Source organism: Neodiprion lecontei, chromosome 4 (assembly GCF_021901455.1).
Source record: "Neodiprion lecontei isolate iyNeoLeco1 chromosome 4, iyNeoLeco1.1, whole genome shotgun sequence".
In the NCBI taxonomy this organism is placed as follows: domain Eukaryota; kingdom Metazoa; phylum Arthropoda; class Insecta; order Hymenoptera; family Diprionidae; genus Neodiprion; species Neodiprion lecontei.
In genome coordinates, this window is record NC_060263.1 from 24,970,270 (window position 1) to 24,992,575 (window position 22,306).

The 22,306-nt window shown below is 36.3% G+C and overlaps 2 protein-coding genes across 10 annotated transcripts in view; one reads left to right on the forward strand and one right to left on the reverse strand.

Moving 5' to 3' along the window:
* Window positions 1-22,306, forward strand: part of LOC107223862 (probable nuclear hormone receptor HR3) — a 197,581-nt gene that overhangs the window by 7,197 nt on the left and 168,078 nt on the right. For 3 of the 6 annotated variants that reach the window (XM_046737807.1, XM_046737809.1, XM_046737808.1), the window contains exons 11-12: window positions 241-420; window positions 651-746. In XM_046737807.1, the coding sequence (XP_046593763.1) occupies window positions 241-420; window positions 651-746 (276 nt within the window). Of the gene's footprint in view, window positions 1-240; window positions 421-650; window positions 747-1,088; window positions 1,746-2,052; window positions 3,216-22,306 lie in introns of those variants that run through there. The other 3 variants (XM_046737811.1, XM_015663691.2, XM_046737819.1) reach the window with 3 other exon arrangements.
* Window positions 8-21,756, reverse strand: LOC107223840 (histidine decarboxylase). Of its 4 annotated transcripts, XM_015663661.2 has the most exons (16): window positions 21,634-21,756; window positions 14,404-14,436; window positions 11,900-12,186; window positions 10,874-11,128; window positions 10,303-10,446; window positions 9,311-9,377; window positions 9,052-9,214; window positions 8,841-8,911; window positions 7,987-8,006; window positions 7,600-7,698; window positions 6,626-6,846; window positions 5,829-5,938; window positions 3,081-3,251; window positions 2,813-2,889; window positions 2,409-2,538; window positions 1,477-2,095 (listed from the first exon to the last, which is right to left on the reverse strand). In XM_015663661.2, the coding sequence occupies exons 2-16, from the start codon at window positions 14,429-14,431 to the stop codon at window positions 2,079-2,081; spliced, it is 1,860 nt and encodes a 619-aa protein (XP_015519147.1). In that variant the 5' UTR covers window positions 14,432-14,436; window positions 21,634-21,756; the 3' UTR covers window positions 1,477-2,078. The 4 variants fall into 4 exon arrangements, 3 of the variants coding, with proteins under 3 accessions (XP_015519147.1, XP_046593780.1, XP_046593779.1); XR_006903956.1 differs by lacking the exons at window positions 2,409-2,538; window positions 21,634-21,756 and adding an exon at window positions 8-196 and having other exon boundaries at window positions 1,872-2,095; window positions 14,404-14,715; XM_046737823.1 differs by lacking the exon at window positions 21,634-21,756 and having other exon boundaries at window positions 2,011-2,092; window positions 14,404-14,715.

The following is a 22,306-nucleotide window of genomic DNA, read 5'->3' on the forward strand; positions in this document are numbered from 1 at the left end:
CCAATCCTACAAACTCCTCCTTGCTGACTTATCGATTTTCCTTATAATTCAAGTTGGCCAAAATAAGAAAATCAAACGTGTTACATTCATAGAACCTTTGTACAAGTTGATACATTTCCTGTTTTCTCATTGTTCTGAAGCCTTTAGTTGGGAAATTGTTGAGGTCTGGCACCTTTATGAAATTGAAATTTGATTCCTGTAATTGTTAGAAACAATTTTTTGAATAATGCTCTGACATAGATGGATTTTGAAGAATACGGACTAAAGATTCGGGTAAAATTTCGTGATACTGATGAACTTCAAGAATTAACGCGAACGCATCAAAGTGGAGGGGAAAGAGCAGTAACTACCGCGATATACATGATCGCCTTACAAGAATTATCGACAGTTCCATTCCGTTGTGTCGATGAAATCAATCAGGTGGGACTTATTATTAGCTTTTGGTGTTGTGCTGTTCATAAATCTCACTACATATCACTAAGTTAGTGATTGGTTATCATAATGAATTCCGAAAAGATAAGTAAAAATTGATTGATCTTAGATTCTTCGTGTTTGGCATTTCAAACATGTGATTCAATTAGTTATTACAGTTTTTCACGCTCTTAAATTCAACGTTCTCACGAACATGTTATTTTAATATTTATTTTCAGGGTATGGACGCAATCAACGAGCGTCGAATCTTTGAACTGATTGTTAATATCACAGGCAAATCTAATGGATCTCAGTACTTCTTGCTCACGCCAAAGGTACGTTAATCCAACTATCATGGCAATTAATTTATTCAAACTTCATTTCATTGCAATTCAGATGTCATTCTCAATGATTTACGAAAATTAGTTTGGAGTACAAATTGTTTTACTCTCAATTTTTTGCTAACCAGTGTTACTCATTTCTCTGCAATATCTTGACAATTTTTATAATCTACAGTAATTCCAAACATTACAAACATCGAGAAAGTAACATGAATTTTGTATAAATTAATCAGCATGAATCACAAATGAATAAATCTGGAATATTGTTTCAAGCAAGTTTCTAATTCCGATCGGAATATCTTGTCTAACAAGTGTATTTCATCGTTATTATTTTAGCTGCTGCCTGCATTATTATATACAGAAACTGTAACCGTTCACTGTGTGTTCAACGGTCCGTTTGTAACCTCAGCCAAGGAGTTCGATATGAACGAATATTGCCAAGAACTCGCGTACCAAAATAGCGAAGAGCAGCAATGACAAAACGTTAATAACTTTTGCACAGATTTATATGTATATATATATATATATATATATATACACATATATATATAAATGTGTGTGAATAAGAAAAACTGTGTTCGGAATATATTATATGTTCGGTATATAATGTATTGTTTTGTACACAGCCATTTCTCGTTGATGCTTCATTTCTAAAAATAAGTTTTAAATATCAGTACCTTTAAGTTTTTACTCACTGATAATTTTACACTCTTTTCAAACAAAGTTAAAAAACTTATGTTTCCCAATAAGGCTTGCTTAATCGTCGGTCTCAACACAATGAAGCTTCGAAGTATTTGCATATCCTTACAACTGATTAACCAAAACCGTCTCCCACTTACCAATATATTTACAAAAGTATAAGATAAAAATAATCCAACCAGCTTATTGATTACCTGCGTTTAGAGAAATGATAGTGGAATATTTCTGGTTTGTATTCGCCTCAAATCGAATTTATGCAGTATATCATTTTACGCGTGTTAGAAAATAATATTAGAAAAAAAAAAAACTAAATTATAATAGACTCAAGTTTGGAAATGCAACAAAACGATTGAATGTAGGAGACAACATAAATTTTAATAATAAATTATACCAAAAAACCATCACGTCGATGTAACTTACCTTCATGAGATATAGCGGTAAAAGACAGAATTAACTTTTATTTCATTTGATCTAACAGGTTCAATCGGGATGTGTAGGTGTGATCACAGACGCAATGGCCATACACATGCGTTTTAATTTCAATAATGTTTATTTTTCTATTCAGCACATTATTTTGTTAAAACAGATGCTTTTCTTCTAGCAACTTGTCCTGTTGGTTGGAACTGTTTATTCGATGACGTCTTCTGAAATTGAAAATTAAACTTCTATCGCCGAGCAATAGTTTGGAAATGAACCACATACGGAATCGTAAGATTGGTAAGACGCAGTATTATTTGTACAGTCGATTCAACAGTTGAATGACAGTATATCTAAAAACCAAAACTTGACGAGTTCCAAGTCTTAACCTGAATTAAGGTCAGTTTTTGAATTCGTGAAAAGCGTTTGCTGAATACTTGTAGTAATTGTTGCAAGCTGGAATTGAATTCTGTCATGTTTGAACAGGGATTACTTATTAAATAAGCAATTTTCAAAAACCCTTTAACACGTGTAACTCACCTATGGACGAATCTATTTTATTTCTACTATTACGGGACTGTAGCTTTCCGTGAGCTGACTTTTCGTCTTCTTTTCGGAAAGGCAAATCCGATTCAGAATTCGCGATAGGTTTGCAACACGTTGCAATTCCCTGAAATCCGAAATCAGTTTTCATTTTTTAACGAGTATCAAAAGTTTGTACGCGATCGTTCTCGACGAGTGTCGGTCAGAAGAATTTAAAAGATTTGGTCCATAGTTAATTCGAAAATGAATTGATCGAAGCTTTTCAAAAATTTAAAGTGAAAATTAGTTCGACAATTGAACAAAAAACTTATACGGTGTTGAGATTATAGTGTAGACCGCAATTTTTAAATTATCCATCGTACCTTGATTGTGGTGCAATTACATGCTCTGAATATACTCACCTGTACTAAATCCATGCGAGAATCTAAGCTGAATTGTTTTCCTGACATCAGAATGCCCCGAATGCGACGTCGCATAGCTGAAACAGTGAAAGAATCTTAGAAAACTGGTGTGATTGAAATACGGGAAAAAGGAGCCGAGGGTAAAAAAATCCCCAGGATATTCCTTCACTATGCTTGTTGACGTATATTCGTTTAATTCATCGACCATTGATAGCCATAATTGAGTTCTTTGTGAGAATTAATTGCCTGAAGGATTTTTCCATATTACCCGGGCTGTCCATGGCTTCAGATGGATTACGTCCGAAAGTTTTCATGCATTCGTTGAAAACGTCGGCTGTGTCGTATATAGCCGCGAAGCTGCCGTTGACAATTTTTGGAGACATAGGTGAATTGGCCAACAGAAGGCTCGATCCAAAATTTTCATTTTTCTGACGTGTTTCTGGAAATTACAATTTATGTACAGGTGTCTTCTTATTATGACACGGAGAAATGTCGAGTACACGGATTAAAATTCCAATTCTTATAGTTACTACAAAATTCTAGTAGAGTAGAAAACGATTTGCATTACAATAGCAGTTTGAGTATTGTTAGAATCACAGAAAAATGTGCCACAAGAAACTAGTTAGCGTGAACGTAGTTGTCAAAATTAAAATTTCTTGTCTGTCCGCGTTTAATTTGCTTGCTTATTTTACTACATTCTTACGGTTGAATAAGGCTTTCGCATCAATTTATCGTTGCACTAAAAACAAACTGTGGCATTAGTTAGAAAAAACTACATCCCGAAGGCCCATAATCAAAAGGAATAAAAATGCGTACCAGATTTTCTTTTCACAGCTAGAAAACCCGTATTCATTTCGTACCCATAACTATATTTTTCCTTCGCGGTAAGAAATAAAAATAGTTGAGGACAGTATTGTACAGTAACCAAAACTAGAAATTTCTCTGCAACGTTTACTATTTTTACACAGTATATTGGTGATAGTTTTGTTCACATACGGATGATCAAGTGTAGTTAATTTTGCAAAAGAAATAAATCTGTTATTTTCGTGAGAGTTAAATAACGTCTAACTATTCTGAATAATATATCGTCAGGTTGGTAATAGGCGTAAATTTCCCGGATGTCCTAGTATTAAATCTTGTAACGTCTACCGATTGTTTGATCGTAATCCAATATTCAACGGTGCGCACTTGGATATTCCTCACGCAGTGAATTCATAACGAAAAATCTTGTTGCTATCGATTTATGTGGATGAAATTGAGTATTTCGATCATACCGTATGTGGGGTATGCCACGTCAAATCGAACGGTCGGTTTACCCGACCCATTTTAATCTGATTACCCCTTCGCACGATCAAACTACATATTGAAAAAATGAACTTTGAATGTTCTTAGATTTCTTCACAACTCAGCCAATAAATTAATTTCAACAATGTTTTGGTTTTTCGCGCCTACGTAGCTTAAAAGCTGGACAACATATGAAAAAAGTCCCTCCACAAAAATTTTAGGTTTTCTTGTGAACATCTCGGGAGTATTTTTTCGGATTTTTCATGAACCCCGTTCAGTGTAGTTTTGATACAAAATGCGTGCAAATTATTCGTAACTGAAAAGTTTCCTAATAAAATGAGTTATAATTTGTACACGGCATGCCTTCTTCAATGCGAAAGGTGGTCTGAAAACTTCATAGTGGGTGATGCAGTGGTTCGGAAGATATATCAACAAATATTCATACAGTTGCGAGAATTCGGTTCAAACTTCGCGACTCGGCAAGCAATTTGCTCACTCTGCGCGTGGCATTGCTGCGCACCCGAGCGCGATCTTCAATTGTTGCGCGTCTTGTTTATAATCTCGATTGTCGACTTTTTCTCGAGGAGCATACTTCGGTCTATCATTTATCCCGATTCCTGACACGATATGTGAATTCAGTACCGCAAGACAATATCTTTGAAGCATATTCAACCAAGGTAAGAATTCAAATATTTGTTGCGTATCGTAATACCGAGTGTAGAACTTTCACCATTCGTAACGCGACATTATAGTACGTATGGATGAGACATTTCACAATGCCATGTAAACTGTTACTTGTAACTTTTGAACTACTTTTCCGCCCACTACGAAAACTTATAGACAATCTTTGGTATTGAAAAAGATATGCAGTGTGAAAATTTCAGCCAATTCGATTAGGGTATTATTTTGTTATAGAAGATTTTCGAAGTATTTTCATCAAAACTATACTTTAACGGGGCACGAAAAATCGCACAAACTTATTTTTAGAAATTTCATATAAAGATGGCGAACTTTTTCCATGTATCATGTGAATTTCAAGCTATGTTAGCTTGAGAAAATGAGAAATCGTCAGAAGCTGATTTTTTGACTAGCTGTGGTAAGAAAATGCCTGGTCAGGAAAATTTGAAAAAATTCAGATTTGATGCTTTCAATACGAATTTCAAGCGAGTAAATTGGCGAAAATATCAAAAGTGGTCAGGGAAAAAATCTCGTTTATTCGTTCAATTTGACGTTGAATCCCCCCATATACACTTCAACAATGTGTTTATTTCAAGGGACCGATCTACTTAGTGAAAAAATACGTTGATCCCTTAAAAAAATCACTTTCAATGCGAAAAAAGCTGTTCTTTTTCTACATTTCGTTAAACTAAGTAAAAATTTGATAATTTCGGACTCATCTTTGCCTCAGGTTGCACGAAAAAATTAGGAAAAATATTGCGTTGAAGTAAATACCTTTTTCTTTCGAGTTCCCGAGGACAAAATGTAAAATCAAATCAAAAACTCTGAACCTCCTCGTGTATGGTCAAAAACAACGAAAATATCACGCGCGATCCTCATGATTTCATTTGGCCAATTATCAGCGATAAGGTGTCGATACGCGCCTATTATGTACGGTTAGAACAGGAACTGAAACGTTTTTACCTTTTTTATCAAATATATATTTTTATTGTTTTAAACTGAGAAAATAATACATATATAATTGTGTGAATTGTGAATTAACGAAACGAGTTACCTGCTAGGGATACTTTTACTCTTGCCGGTGATCCGTTCATCGTTCCCAGTATTTCAGAGGCTGTGCCTCGAATTTCTGTCCAGTCTTTCAGGATATCATCCCCGGTGGTTCTGAAACACGTCAAGTGTTTTATTTTTTCCTAATTTGAGCAATGATATTTTATCATGCAAGATGTGGAGAAAAATGAACATTTACTTCTGAGTAATAGAAAACATGCCCACTTGTCAAGTTAAAGACCGACGGTCCTTGAATTCAACGGCGTTTACCAAATTTGTTGTAACGACGACACTCTAATGTTGAAAAAATCAGATATTGGAATTTTAAAATAGTTCAAATAGTTGTTCTTTATCCGCAAATATTTCCACGAACTGGCGTACGAGTACGTTTTCCAAGCTTTCAGCTGCTTTGCACTTTTAAAGAAAGTCTTATAAACCACAGAAACAGTTTTATACCAAAATTTACTCACGCACAAATAACACCAAAATGACAGACATAGGTTTTGTGAATTTGAAATCCCCGAATTGTTATTCCTTTGCATGTACACATTCTTGTTCGTACCCTTGAATTCGTTGTCAGGATTTCATCAAATAGACCTGAACATTCGGTAACCCGAAAAGGTACAGCAAGAAATATGTGAAAAATGCAAGTAAATTTGGATTTTTGCCTATGTTAAGTCGAAGGAAAGAGTAAAGTCATCGCAAATCGTTCTAACGCTGAACTACCTGCGCTTTCTTCGTGTCGATATAATTCTTGACGAATAGTCGACGCAAAAGGCGCCGTTCAACTTGTGTACACACCTTGTTGACGTCACGGTAAATCTTATCACATATTTTCCATGAAGAGCGGCAGGGACGCAGTGAACTCGCCCTCTCGAGTTCATTCTCTTCAGCAAACGTTCGGTCAGCGAATTGTCACCCCGTAGACGAAACACAACCATTCCAAGATGTCTCGGAGCTGGAATCTCGAAGCGAGCGTCGCCCAGCACCAGAGCTTCAAATTTCTGAGCTAATCTGACGCCCTGTAGTAACCCAATTTTTGTATTTTTACAAATGATCGATCGTTCATTTATCACTAGATCTTACTTCAAAATCAATGCTAGAAAATTTTTGGGGGTATGGATATTATAAAAGTAAGCGGCCGAAAAAGTGGATCAATTTTGGAAAATTATCCCTCAACAATCAATTATTCAATTCCATTCAGGTGCCTTTTATTCAAGGATGTGAGGATCGAGCTTCGTTCAAATATTGTTTTTATTACAATCAGTCTATAGAAAGCATTATTATTGACCATAACGCCAACTATTTTGCGGTTCACTAAAATGGTCCACCCGATTCACATCGAATTCGGAGACAATACTTTTGGATTGTTTATCCTCTTTGTCACGACGTCGCTTTTCTTAATTATCGTAATTTTTTTTGTTAATTATTACGATTTGTGGCAGAGAAGATAAACTATCCATGAATACTGTCTTCAAATTTGAAGTAAATCGGTGGAGCCATTTTCGAGACATCATCGTTGATATTATTATTAGTAATAAATCTTTGTATTAGTTAATCCCAATAAAAAAAGTATGTAAAGAAAGCTCGGTCTACAGACTTTTGAATAAAGCAAACAGTAATTAAATTCATTTATTCGCTGTCGAGGTATAAATTTTTAAAATCCACTTCTCCAACCCTTTAAAAGTATCCACCCCATTAAGAAAATCTTGTGGTCATTTGGCAGAAATACTCGTTGTAAGAATAATCGACTTGTGATCTTTACACAGACTTGCCTCTCGTATATGCTTCTGTAATCCAGTGATTCCAAAATTTCGTAATACAAACCAAAGTTTGAGGGCGCGGAACCTTTTCGACAGTGGAATTTGCCAGTGCTGAAATGATAAACGACTTGTTTTTAACTGATTAATTCGACGCACGGGCATTTAAAATGATCTTAAAAGTTCACTGAAACAGACTTAACGTTAATCAAATCGGCATGAAAAGGAAGCATCGAAGAAATCGTGTTTGCCTAAATCCGCGCTCTTTGATATTAAAATAGTGAGTATTTACTCAAAGTTGTGTCGTGAAAATCTTATAGTCAATTTATCGTTCGATTTGTTCGAACTTGGTGTATTAATTTTCAGTTCTTTTGGGTGTAATAATCTCAATTAATGACTCACCATATAGTCGATAGCCAGACCTGAAATATATTTCCGAATTTTGACAAAATCACAGTGCAAAATATTTAGGTTTTTTTCTAATTACGCAGTCGAATACTGAATGATTAGCAATGAAATATCACTCCAATTTCACCGGCATCGTGCGAAATAAATTATTCGTTCTTGTTGAGAATATTTCGCAAATTTTTTTACGTAACTCTGCAAAATATTTTTACGGATGCAAACTAAAACTGGGTTCTAGTTTTATTTTTGGACGCCTTTATACCAGAATTTTACAAGTTTACACATTTTACAAGGATTTTTCCGAAGCTTCAGCGGTTCAAGAAAAGAGCAAAGTTTAGAATACGATTCACCAGTTACTTTTGTAGGTTAGAGGAAGTATAATTTAATTGACTCCATTGAAATTTGACCACGGTGAACAATTTTACTGGATAGAAATGAACCCTATTTGCATTAGGTGAGATTAATTATTATGAAATAAACGTGACAATCCGGTCCTGATCTTGATTACAGCGCGATAGATGTATTTAAATTTGTATAGCATGTCTTAGCGAAGTGTCAAATGAAACAATGTAGGTTTTCACAAGGAAATAGATTTTCAACAAATTCCGGAAATATTGATCTGGAATCTTTTAAACTTCTCTATAAAATTTTGACAGAGAAATTATATATTATATATATATATATATATATATGAGTATGTTTAGTAGTTCTGAGTCACTCAGAATTACTAAAAATAATATTTTGCACCCAGATTTGTGGATTTTACGAACAAAATTTGGTCAGTAAAAGTGCTCAAATTTTTATTCTCATTTGTATCTGCGGTGAAAAAATTGTTAATAAATATTAGTTACCTGAATTTTCGTGTTTCAAATACAATGGTTCCACGTTGAATGTCCGATGCAAGGCTTGGCTACTTCTCACCCTAATGACATAAGCAAACGGTCCATTTTCCGTCTAAGTAATTTTATCACCAACTTCATAGTTTCTTCAGTTATTTCTTCGCGTCAGATGCGAGAGGAGGGTGAAAAAACGGGTTATTCGCAAACTTGGGCCAAGACTTACCACATCGCGGTGCAATCGAAGTGCACCATTAGCCATTTACTCGGATTGAAGGCGAAGGAGTCGGCGTATTCGATTCCTTGGAGCCAAGAACGAAATTCCGGGCAAACAAAGGCGCTTCCTGCATAGGCAGCGTCTATATGTAACCAAAGCGCGTGTTTAGCACCTAAAAAGGGAAAAAGGTCAGACTCTCGGTGCTGCGACAAACTATTGTAATAGAAATCCTAGGTTGAATACCCCCTCTTTTCATCTCCCGACTTACAGATTGGACCAATTTCTTTCAAACTGTCAAAGGAACACGCTCCAGTCGTGCCCAAGGTTGCGCAAACCTGAAATAAAAATATGCATTCCCTGTAGTCACCGTACAACCATTCTATCCGTTAAAACGTGTGTTTCTAATTTTTTAATGATTCGAAAATGGAATGCCAAATTTTGGTTATCGCTTCAAAGTGTTACGATCGTAGTAGACACATCATCTGATCTGCCGAATATTTGCGCACAGTTTTGCGTTGAAACTGCAGTTCGTGATGTTTTTGTCAGAAATCAATACGACGTCAATGATTTGAGAGTAAATTAGTTTCATACGTAACTCGGCTAATTTGCCATAATAACGCATAGGTATGTTGTTTTTCTACAGCTGATCGGAGAAGTTCCTTCAGCAGAAGAGAACTGATATAATTTATTGAGGCGAAAGTCTTGTAAAAATAATGAGTTTGCGGTTGAACCTTAGGTACATATAACAATTCCCACCAGCTTAGGTATCTACCCACAAAAGTCCCTCGGGGACCAACTATCTGTAAAGGATGCAACAGCCGAGGGAATAATACCAGAGTGCTCACAGCACAACAGAAATAACAATAAGACGCTATTAATTGGGCCAGAGGATCGGGGCGCGAGGCGAGAGTAAGAAGATTGCTTCTCCGTCACCGGTTACGCATCGACATCGCTCAGCTTGCTGCAGGATAAATGAGGAAAAACACTTCTCCGGATTTAGTATTTGATACATACATATATATATATATATATATACATATATAGAAATAAAGAAATTGAGTGCAGGAAAACTTGTAGCCGGAATTGGCAAGAATTTCACAAACCGCGTCTATTTTCAAATCATTTCTTCAGTCGATGATCACTGTTTCAGATTGGGGAAATATATATATATATATATATATATATATATGTATATATTTTTTTTTCTGGAACAAGGTCCAGACTTTAGTATTTGCAGAACTCAAAATCCTCATTACTTACGAAAAATGGTACGAGCCCAGCTTTGCGATCGCGTTCCAGGGCGTCGGCTAATTTGTCTCCTCTCATGCTGAGATTCTCGTCGGATTCAACGTAACGCATTTGGACCAATCCGATGAGTGCCGCTTTTTCGACGCTTGAGTGTGCCTGGTTTGAAAAAACAGAACAATGAAGGAACGAGATGAGTTCATTGACTATCAATAATGCCTCGTCGCATTGACGCGTGTTGCACAAATCATCGTTTTTGGAAGCTCTTAAAATCAGCATTTTTCGGTCGAAAAAAATGATCGGAAAAAAAATGATACACCAATGCGTAAATTTTTTTAAAATTTAGGGAACTTGCGTTGTAGTTATGAATATTTCAAAATACCGCGTGCGTTCTTATGGGGGATTAGCTTTTTCGACCGAGTTTTGAATTGGATTCACTCTCAAACGAACTCCTGAAAATTCACGGAACTGTAACATCAATTTTGTCGCATTGAAACTAATGATCGAGAGTTTTTTTTTTTGTTTTTTTTTTTTCGGAAATTTCGACATACTCTTGAGCGAAGATCTTTCTGAACTTCCATCTCACCTGATCAGAACAATATCCGACGAGTCTAGCATTTATGTTGGTAGCTGACTCTTCCGGATGTATCTTCTGATTATCTTTGATCGCTCTGGTCCTCGCTGCCAATAAACAAACAAGGGTTGCCTCACTGGCCGTAGTTTGAATCACACCGCCGCCAGATCGCCCCGGAGAATGGAGAAATTCTTCAGGCAACGCGATCATCTTTCCCAGCCAATTCATCACGATCATTTCGAGCTCGGTGCAAGCTGGACTCGAAGCCTGTGGGTACACGTTAAGGTTTTTATTCTTCTATAGCTGGATCATCAGATGGATTCAACCAATATACAGAAATCAAAGATTTTCGCATTTTTCATGAGAATTGGATTTGTTCATCGAGTTTGGTTCGCTGTTTTCAATTTACACTTTCGAATTTCGTAATTTTAAGATCCAACGAAGAAAGAAAATTAGGAACAATCGTCACGCTACATTACATTACAAAGTTCATTGTTAACTATCCGGTCAGCGAAAAAAAAGATCGAAAACAATTATAAGCAAGAAGTAATTTGAATCTGGCCGATTCCATTTTTCGAGCGCAAAATTACAATTAACAAAAATAGGTCTGCTGACCGATTACGAAGTGATTTTCATTAATTTCCCAACATTCTAATTGGTTTCCACTGATTTCCAGTAAATTTTTGCCATTCTGTCCATATCGAAAGTGATCGTGAATCTGTTACAATACTAATATCGAAAATCAAAGAGAATCACTCCGCAAGCCTGTAAATAGAAGAAAATCACACGATGAGGTAGAAATAACTCGAAATCAATGTCGACGAATCGATACCATTCATCCGATATCCATGCGAACATCCCTAGGTTTCTTCGTGAAATTCGGATTGGCGGACATGAAAACGGGTCTATTTTAAGTTTTAATCTCTTTTCCCTTCACCGAGTATAACAACAAACAATCGATTTACCAACTATAGTACATGCATTATTTAATTAACACATAACGTCAACTATCGAGATTAAAAGAGGGCTGAATCTCACCCAAGTGAATCCCAAACAGTTTATAGCGTCAGCCAGCATGTCGGCGAGTAGACTTGCGGGCGAATTAAGGGCGGGAAAATAAGCATGCATGTGCGGACTTTGCCAGTGTGTGATGCCCGGCATGATGCAGGTCTCCACGTCGCCAATTATGTCCTCGAAGGGTTCACCTTCGACGGGAGCCGAGGCAGGCAACATGTTGCGAAGGTATCCGGGAGACACGGCGGGATAGACTCGTCGAGATCGTACGGTCTGAAGGTAGTCGGCGATGTAGTCGACCATTTCCTTGCCTTCGAGAAACAAACACTGCGTCGTTACCTTGGCAAACTCATCGGCATCGGATCGTGGTTTAATCCTATCCATCGTCAGGCCCACGTTTCGTTATAATCGATCAATATCAATGATGAGTAATTAGGGGATTCGAAAAAGTTATCGAAGAGTCAACTACGTCACGGAAACTGATTATCACAGAACGCAAATATCAATTTGAACTTTAACTCAGTTGCCTGTACGTAAGGCTTAAGGCGCGTCGTAAGTCGGATTTAACTTCGTTGGGTATTGTTCTCTTCCGAAGTCGTCTTTTCATTTTTCGCTGAGTCATGTGCGAAATAACGATACAATTTTCTTAAATTTCCCTAAAAGTCTACTAAATTGACGACATGTTCTACATTAAAAAAATTGATTAATTATGTAAAATATGGCTTACGGTGTTCAATGAGTACCTAAACATTGACCATGGATTTATCGGAAGCTCGAGAGTTTTTGGTACTTGAGATAAAAATCGATATTTGCAACCTACGTAATAATAATCAGTTCTCGCAACGTACCGGTTCCCTTGAATTCTGGGGGGATGATTGTGCTGCGGGTTGAAAAAACAAAGTCAAGATTTTCCAATCACCTTGCACAAAGAATTGAATTGAAAGAAAACAAAAAGGCCGAAATAGATTGAGATAACATCTTTCACCGTCTACGGTAGTTGTTAATCACTTCCCAATCAAAGGAGAAACTGCAATTACTTTTTAAACGTCACACTGTGTTTTTCTATCGAACAATTTCAATCGACTTGCACTCGAGTGGTCAAGCTATTGTTCTGCACCGAATCGGTTTTCACTCGAGGTGGTGGAATAATTCATGCGCCAGTAAAAATGTCGCGTATCGTATTAGGTAGTTCGAAGTCCGTTATACTAGTTAGTACTAACTCGAGACAAAAACAAAGAAGCAATGTTTGTGAAAACTCTTAAATTGGCTGAAGGAAAACTTTACCCAGACCCGCGTAATCGTGCGAAAAAATTTTTGACGCTGCACGAGAATGTTTTCCATAAACCGATAAAGAAACATTTTCGACTACAGTTGCGTGAAAGTATCTTTATTTCGCATACAGTCGTCTCGAACTCCGTAACAATTTGCGGCACTTAAAACGGACGGACGTTCCTCCGATAGTAGCGAAACATCAGCTGTGTTTCGTAAGCCCAGCAATACCATTCCCATAAACCGTGCATGGCCTATTCCGTGAGTTTCTGCGTCGTTTCTGAATCGTCGTCCCTCCAGTTTCATCGGCTCCTGTTCTATGTATATGAGCGATAAGTCGTGTCTCTGATTTGACTTTATTGGCAAAGCATCGATACAGCTGAGACCATTTTTACTCTTTTTACCCTGTATTAAACTATTTCACTGGGATTTCTTTTACCGAGGTACAGGGTAATAGCGCCTTGATTTTCTTTATTGGCTTACAGTGCCATCCCTAAATCCTAAGGATTTCCAGGAGTTCCGTCTATCGCCAACATTTATCCTTCGTCCCCAAATGAATGATCGGTGTAAATATATACATATGTATGTATATATCTAGTTACGCAAACGGCCGTTCGTGAATTACTCGTTAAGAGTAGGTTTTTGAGATTTTGAATTTGAATTTATTTCACGTCATCTTTTCCTTTCGAACTTTATGCATTTCATATCTAGCCATCACGTAATCGATATAACGATAATAATAATATACGAAGCCTTATTATTAAAACCTATTCAATGAATCTAAGTTGGGAAAAACATATTGCAGAAGTGAATAAAATATATTTTATCAATAAAATGTAACGTTATAAGAGCGAGTACAATAGCGTTCTTTAAGCAAACCAATTTAGTTTGCTTGATTCTATCGCATGCATTAGTATAATTATATGAAAGGAATAATTTGCATTGCGTTTGAATTGAATTTTTTTCGGATCAATTTAATAACAAGAAGGTTACACAATTGGCGATTCAAATTTCTTAAATCGATTTTAATATTTTCTCTGTGTGAGTAAATTTTATTTCAATCGAACAAGTTAGAATTAGTCGATGCGGGAACTTTTGATCACTTGCGTGACCTATTAGTCACTAAGCTGTTGCTACAAAATTTCGATTCAATCGAAATAAAACAATTCTATTTCCGCAATATGAGACGAGAGGAAATCGAAACTACGGAGCGCAAAAGAAGAAAGAAAACAACAGTGTTAGAAGGTTGAGAAACTCACCGTGTCTGCGGTAATCGTCCAGATCCATCCTGGCTGCAACACAAATATCAACCGTGTCTTGATATTTATAAAAATTTTGCAATTGAAGTTTCAGAGACGTTGAACAGATTTCAATATTCAGATGTGTATAATCATAGGACCCAGATTTCGAAGCAGCGGTCGCACCGTTTTACACGCATTAGTCGAGATGATCGAGGGTATAAATCGAAAAATTTTCAAACGGCTCGGGCTCGTGGCAAACCTGCGCTTCCAGGTAGCGGACGAAAGATTCTGCGACCTGGGCAGCCGGCGTCGAAGCGAATGCCGTCAGCCAAGAACTTATCGCGGTATAAGTTATCAGGGGGAGGAGGCCGATGCGAAAGGCGGTTGTAAGGATTCTCATCGACCGACAGTCATTATTCGTTCGAGCTTATTAGGCTAGTGTCACATGCCCTAGAACTGAATATTTTTCCCACCACCGATCACCCTTCATCAGTCTCCTCGAATACTCTGCAATTCGCGATTTCGGCGAGAGGGAATCGATTCTCCAAAATGTTTTTGCGCGGAAACAAGAATCTTTATTTTTTATTTAAAATTTTCAGTGTTAAAATTGACCAATAGTGGCCGGTGTGAGCTACTGTAGAAGAATTTTTGCGAGCAATTCAGAGCTTTAACGTCAGATAGTTATATTGGTGACAGGTAGTATTATATTGACCCTTAAAACATTGACAAATGAATTTTGTTTTTTTTTTTCCTTTGCATTTTTGTTATTCAAGTAACTCAAAAACTGTATCTCCGTGAAGATCTAAGGTTGGATCAGTTTTAAGTTAAGAAAAGCCCTGTCGATTGAGAAGAAAATTATTCAAATTTGATAATTCGTTGTTCAGATATCGTCGGACAAAAAATTCATCACACGCACCCGCACGATTTTTTGGTCGTTGAAACAGCGAGATTTAGTGAAAACTCAACTTTTCATGTTTAGCTTTCGGGGTGATACAGTCGCCTTTCTGCATTCTTCTCGGGGAATCATGTGTGTGATTTGGAATATGGCCCAGCTTAATCTAGTCTTTGAGTGCCGTAAATCACTCAAATGCAATTTCCAGACGAATAATTCTGAAATTATTGAAGTAATTTGAATTATTTTCCCATAGGAACGAATCTTGCAGAAACAAGTTTTGCGGAAACGGTTATCACCCACACAATCATTAATTCACACTCTTTGTAAAGTACAAAAAGTTAACGAATAATAATAAATTAGAATGAAGAATATTTCATTCCAGTTTTGTGTATAAATATAAGTGATCAGTATCCAATCTTAAAATGTTTATTAACAATTGAATATCAAAAATCGCCGATGCATTTTCGGCTGGAATGGTGTCCACGATTGTGTTGACAACCGACTTTGCTTCACGATGACGTATCATTCAATTTCATTTTTATACCATGGCTCATTTTGTTCAGATAACTATTTTCTGCAAAGTTACTGACACAGTTATTTTTTCAGTAGCCGATTAAATATTGTGATTTGCTTATTATCGTCAGTATCAATGCATTGATTTAAAATCAAATATTTAACGATGTTAACAGAATAATGTCAAAGGCTAATATTGATTTATAATTATTTTGAATAAACAATCGTACGTAAGAATTGAGCGGTGGTCAAAAATTTAGCTAAATAACCTAACGTAATTCAAATTCGCTCCCATCGTTGATTACCGGAAATATACATTCAAAGTTGGAAATCGTTACGATTTGACCTCAACTATCGTGTGTGCTAAGTGATAACGGTTGAGTTTCTTTATCTTATAGCTCAATTCGACTTTGCATTATTAAAGTAATTTCAATGAATCTTGAAAAGCAACCATTTGCTTAAACCACAATTTTTTGTATCCGTGAAGTTGGTAAATTTACTTATGATGTTTTTTTTTTTGTATCATCTTTTATGAGCAGACATTAGATTTTATTATTTTTCCCGTTTGTTTCAACCCAATAAATGTTGTAATGCCACAAATCAAACTTCGCAAGTTTCATTGAAACCTTAAATTCTGACGCGTCGACCTTTGATAAATTGAGTTATTCGCTTTGATGATAGTTCAGAACTTAAATCGCATTAAATCATTGTACTTCGCTTGTACAACCTGTACAGTTGTATTCAGCATCGGATAAAAATATGCTATTTTTCTGAAAGAAAATTATTTTCATCGGTTAAACAGCTAGACTTCGATTTCTCGACGCTGCGGGTGCAACGCGGTTGTATAATTGAAATTCACAAAGTGAAGTATTATCAGCCGCAGGGGTGGAAAAATCCGAGGAATTGCGCTTGGCCATGAAAATGAATTTAACCTCGTCAGCGCTACTTTCAGGTTTCTCGATGCGCGAACAAATGGGCATGGACATCTCCCGACGAAGTCTTACAACCGTTGATACACCTAGTACATTAAGTTATATCTGCCCTCACCATCCTCCGTCAGAATCACGTCTCCGTCACAATGCATCAACTACGTTATAAATCATCATCTAAAAACGCGACGCATAGCTTTTTAGAAACTGTTGAATTTTATCCTTACAATATTCTTACAACTAATTAAGCTTTCACACGCGTTTCTAATAATTTTGAATACTTATACGAGCTAATGTGAATTTTTTTCCATCACAATTTTGTGCGTAAATTATAATTATTTCACATGTACAACGTATAACGAATAGGAGAAAATTAGCTTTATCATATGGTTTGACAAAAATATGCACGTGACCATACTGACCATACAGTTTTTACAAATATTACAGAAGAAAAAAATTCAGAGCATTTTAACCAAATCCGGCACCATATAAATTATTTCCATGTATGTTTTTTGTTTTTTTTTTTTTGCACTCTTCTACATATGAGCACTTTCTAGAATTTTCGAACAGGAAATATACATACAGATTTTGAGAAGTCTAGGTGAAGTGATTTTTTTTTTTTCTCTCTATTCGCGAACTTCCATTAAGACGTATACGGTAGAATAGTCCGCTAATAATGACGTCACAATTTTGCGAATCATAAGGTCACATGCCAGGGTTTTGAACGTCGAATAAAATCCGGTTGTCCAAAGCTGACGATTATTTCCAAAGCCATTGTGACTCTGACAATAAACAAGTCGGGACAGCGGGACGGATAGTTGGTAACTTCATTTACTAAACAGAGAATCCCACTAACCGGTAGGGGTCACTGCTCCGCAGGCGTGCTTATACCCATCATTTCGTCGACTTTGAGTTTAACTTTATCCGTTTTTTGCGATATCGAAAAACGGTGCTGCCTCGCGATGAAATCTTTTACAAATCGCAGTCGCGTCGATGTAGCGAATTATCCGAATTTTAATATTTTCAGGCTGCAATTTTACGATTTAATTTTACGAATAATGTAACTGGTACTGCGGAGAATTGTAACAACATTTTATTCGATGACTCGTGATTGGATTGTTAACGGTTTCAATTATTTGCCGATAAAGGAAGCCGTCGTCAACTATAAGCAATCCGTGGAGCGGAAAGTCTTACACATAAGCCAAGCACAAGGTCAGCTGCGTTTTCACTAAGCTATTCAGCTGGAAATAACCGCAAGTAATTTCACTAAAATAAATATTTTTTGAAGGGATCATCTGCAGTTGGACGATGTTGGACGATGAAACCATTGACAATGACGCAAATAACGTTTTAGATGTAATAAAAAGCCGCCTGAGTCCATTTGTAGCCAAATGCACTCAACCAACTCACTTTATCAGATGAAATAGTACGACTGTGGATTAAACTGTTTCCGCATATTGCAGAAATATATTGTCTTCTGCTGGGACAAGGTTTTTCCGATCTAGAAATCCTCTTGAACTATGAAATTGTTAGCTCAGATCTTAGCGGTGCATGATTCCATGTGACTCTATGCTACTTAAATGACGTGTAAAAAGAACACTCGTTCCAGTTTATTTGCCGAATTTTCTAGATTGATCGTTTTGTACAGTTTAAGCATTAGACTTGCTCCATTTTAATATAAATGATCACATATTTGTTTTCGAAGATTTTCGAAGCTTGTCAGAAGGCTTGAGTCCCCCCGGACACAGATTTTTTTTAAGACTAACTAATCTTCATGTTCCAGAAAAAAAAATGTGGTCCTAATTTCAATTATTCTACTGTGAATATTGACAAAATGTTCATAGAAGATTACAGTAAGAAATGAAAAAAATGTAATACTTAACTAGCTCTAAAAATTTTCTGCCAACTTTCCTGCGGATTTTATGCATTCGTATTATTTTTGAACTTGGCACTTTAACAGAGAATGAAAAAAATTATTCAAAAATCTGCAAAATTTGAAAGAAAATCGGTATTTAAGTAGCAAGGATAATGTTAGGCAATTAGTTCCGCTGCGGGTGAATCCTTCGTTATCGAAACATATTGTAATATTCGATTATAAAACTCATTCCGTGCGATTTGTCCAGCAACGGTCGCGTCGTTCCGATTTAAAGTTTTCATTCGCCTCGACAAAATTCGCATAATGGAAAGCCTGCAGGAGTCATAATTTGAACACGAGAAGGATAGGAAGTGAAGTTGACTAACAATTTTATTCATATTTCGGATCTAATCATATATGAACAATCTTACAGTTTGTCGTAGAAATAAGATTTCTACAGCGGATTTGTAAAGAAAAATTCAGGCATGGTACATACTGTTCGAATTCGCATAAAAATGACTTTTGATTCGTTTATCACGTTCAGAACTTACTTACGTACGAATCGAAGGCCGAATAACATGATTGGCCATAAACTCGGAAAGTTTTTTCGACCCTCATTGACATTTCTACGATAGGTAACGTACTTGGCAATTTTGCGTCCTCCACATTTGAAAGCTCCATTTTTTCTTCGTGTTTATAGATACAGATTTCAATAGAAGTAAATCAAACAAACAAAACTAATTTACGTAATGATTATTTTTTGCTCGATAAGGACGTTCGATTTTGTTTCAGATTTCACATAATATTCATGGACGGCGCTTGCATTGTTAACATAACAGAAAAAAATCATTTTTTACATCTGAAATCGGCGTTAAGGAAATTCACAAACTATTAATCTGGTCCGTTTAAAAGTTTGTAAAAAAACAAAACCATTTTTTTTAATTGAATTTTTTTGTGACCCTTATTAGATTCATATACATGAAAAACGAAATGTGACATCGAAACGTCTGGATAAAAAAGGTCCAAAGAATCACAAAATGCACTCTCAAGTATTAGGAAAATCATACAAGCGATGACAGTCAAAGAGAAAGAAAAAAAAAAAAAACTCGCCCTTAGGATTTTCACACTGCAGGTTCCAAGTTCACAGAACAAAAAAATATTAATATCCAATTCGAATTTCCATCCACAAATTCAGAATCGTGATTGACGATTCAAAAGTCCTTGGATACCACATTACATGAAACCATTACGATTTTTTTTTATTTTGAACCACTATAATGGATCTACCGTTACAAATTTTGGAATTCTGACTGAATTTATTACCGGTGACCCAAAAAACCTGCGCATACTAATTTCCACCAAAATCCGAATATTTTTTTACTTTTTTTCCATTATATTGGATTCGCCATTTTAGATTTTCCGAATTTGACCTTCATGGAACTAACTTTCATTCGAATCCGTTCATTCATTCTCAAGATATCGTCATTTTTATTTGATTTCCTGTAAATTCGTTCTTTAAATCATTGAAAACGTACCGAATCGATCAAAGCCAAAATCTAATCAGTTCTAAATTTAGACTTAAATCATTGAAATCCGGTAACTCGTCGAGATATCGTCGGTCAAAAATATTGATCACATACGTACATCTAAAAATAATTGGAGGGGAAAACGTGAAGATCTATTGAAAACTCAACTTTTCATTTTCACGGTGATTTACAATAAGTTCCTTTTATTTCTGAAAACAGAGAAACGGGAAGTTAGAGAGTAACGCGTGCTAGATTCTCTGGTTACACCTACAAACTTATTTTTATTTGATACGCAGTACTTTATTCTTCGGTTACGTTAAAAAAATGAAAATAGTTCAGAACTGTACAGTAACCACACCTGAAAATTTCCTTCACTTTAAGTTCACGGATAATGTCTCAATGGTTGATCGTTTCATGTACACATAACTCTCACTGATCTAATAGTTATTCTCTTAGATGAAACATATGATTATACCCGTAGAATGCAACGATCACACGCCACGCGTCCTGTGGCGACAAATTTCCAAATGCCGTTGAAAAGGGGAAAAAGCAAGTCACTTTACAGTCATTTCTACTTCCATTTTCCTCCATTTTCTTACCCTCGAGTCGATAGAACGGCGAAAGAAGAAACGGGAAATTAGAAAAGTCGGAGTCGGAAGGGGTAAGATAGTCGAGCCGCTAACAATATCGACAGACTGATTTGGCGCTGGTTTGTATATCTCATGGTTATCTTAGCTTGGGATTTCGTTGAATCAGGCCAAAGCAAATCTATTACAAACTGCGTGTAATACTTTCAATAGCGATGTTTAAAAGCACATCTCATCAATAAAAATCAAGTTTAGGTGTCTCGTAATGTTTTTTCTTCGAAAAATTAATCTGTTAAATGTTGGCAGAATCACGTGAATAAAATAGTGACATGCTTGTAGTTTATCAGTGTTTGATTTTCAATTCGCACGTCATGAAATGCTGTTGAATTGAATCACTCGTTGTCAGTAGTCAATGTCGGGGAGCATTTTAAACGCTTGGTTGATTGGCTATTAGGGATTTTGCAATAATCGAACCAAATTCGTATCAACAAACTGTAAAAGAGTAGACAATTTGTTTCTGATACTTACTTTGCAGTAAAATACAATCTTTCAGAAATTAACGCTTCGTTCTTTTTGATTCAAGACGCTTAAAATGCATTCGCCAGTATTTCGATCTACCAGAATCACCAACGACGAAGCTTGGGCACGAAAGGATTTTTATAAATTCTTCGAGTTTCGATCTTTCAAATTGACAAACGGAATCAAGTGACGTTTTTGAATAAAAAAATTTGTAATAAAATTTGACTTCGTGAAATTATGCGAAGCTGATAGCTGTCTGCGTCTTTTTTCTTGTCACTAAAACATTAGTGCAATGATCTCAAGACAATACGTAGTGATACTTTTTACAGTTAGAGACTGAGAATTTTCATAAATAGCCGTAGAGATGAAATTCGGGACTTACAACTAGTTCTATTTGCGACAGGAAATTAACAAAATTACGAACCTTGTTGATGGTTCACTTTTGGCTCTTCAATAAGTTCGGTATCTGCGAAGAAACCTGAATGCTCGATTTTCTGATTAACTACAAACACCAGTTTTGTCGGAAAATTTTACGCTGGCCGATGTGGCTGTATGAGCATCGCTCAACAAGTGTCCCCTTTTATATAGCCAAGAGGATCTAGGAACAGGCGCACGCGTCTCTGCGCTTACGCAGAAAGAGAAGACGAATCTTTGGTTCACCTATGTCGGGAGACGTAGATGGTATTCCAGGGAACCTCGTCCTACATCAATTGAGCTTAAAATATTGTCTGAGTTTCATCGCAATTTAACCTCAATCCCACCTCAAGGTTCGAATTGGTATAAGTTACTTATAGGTACAAAAACCCCGAGATTTTTAGTTTTTCATTCGGCAAAGTTTTTTCTTCTTTTCATTCGCATTTCTTATTTTACCTAATCAATCAGCCACGCATTCTTTTTCTTGAAATGATCTTCAAGCTGTATCATATATTTTGACAAACACGAAGATGTGCGCGGCTGTATAATTAGCTGCGATATAAAATTATTCATCCGTGAATAATTGTCCATGAAATAAATACATATCATCAAAGTGAGTTATACTACCCATGGGGGGGGGGGGGGAGGGGGGGGAGCGGAGCATAAAGTCTCAGCTGTTCTTT

What these genes read in the sequence shown, in the direction of transcription:
- LOC107223840 (XM_015663661.2), bottom strand. Translation starts at nt 14,431, where the DNA reads ATGGATCTGGACGATTACCGCAGACACG. An exon ending in CTGGGCTCGTACCATTTTTC is followed by an intron (nt 9,378 to 10,302) that starts GTAAGTAATGAG and finishes TTTTTATTTCAG; the next exon opens with GTTTGCGCAACCTTGGGCAC. An exon ending in TTCGATTGCACCGCGATGTG is followed by an intron (nt 8,912 to 9,051) that starts GTAAGTCTTGGC and finishes TTATGTCATTAG; the next exon opens with GGTGAGAAGTAGCCAAGCCT.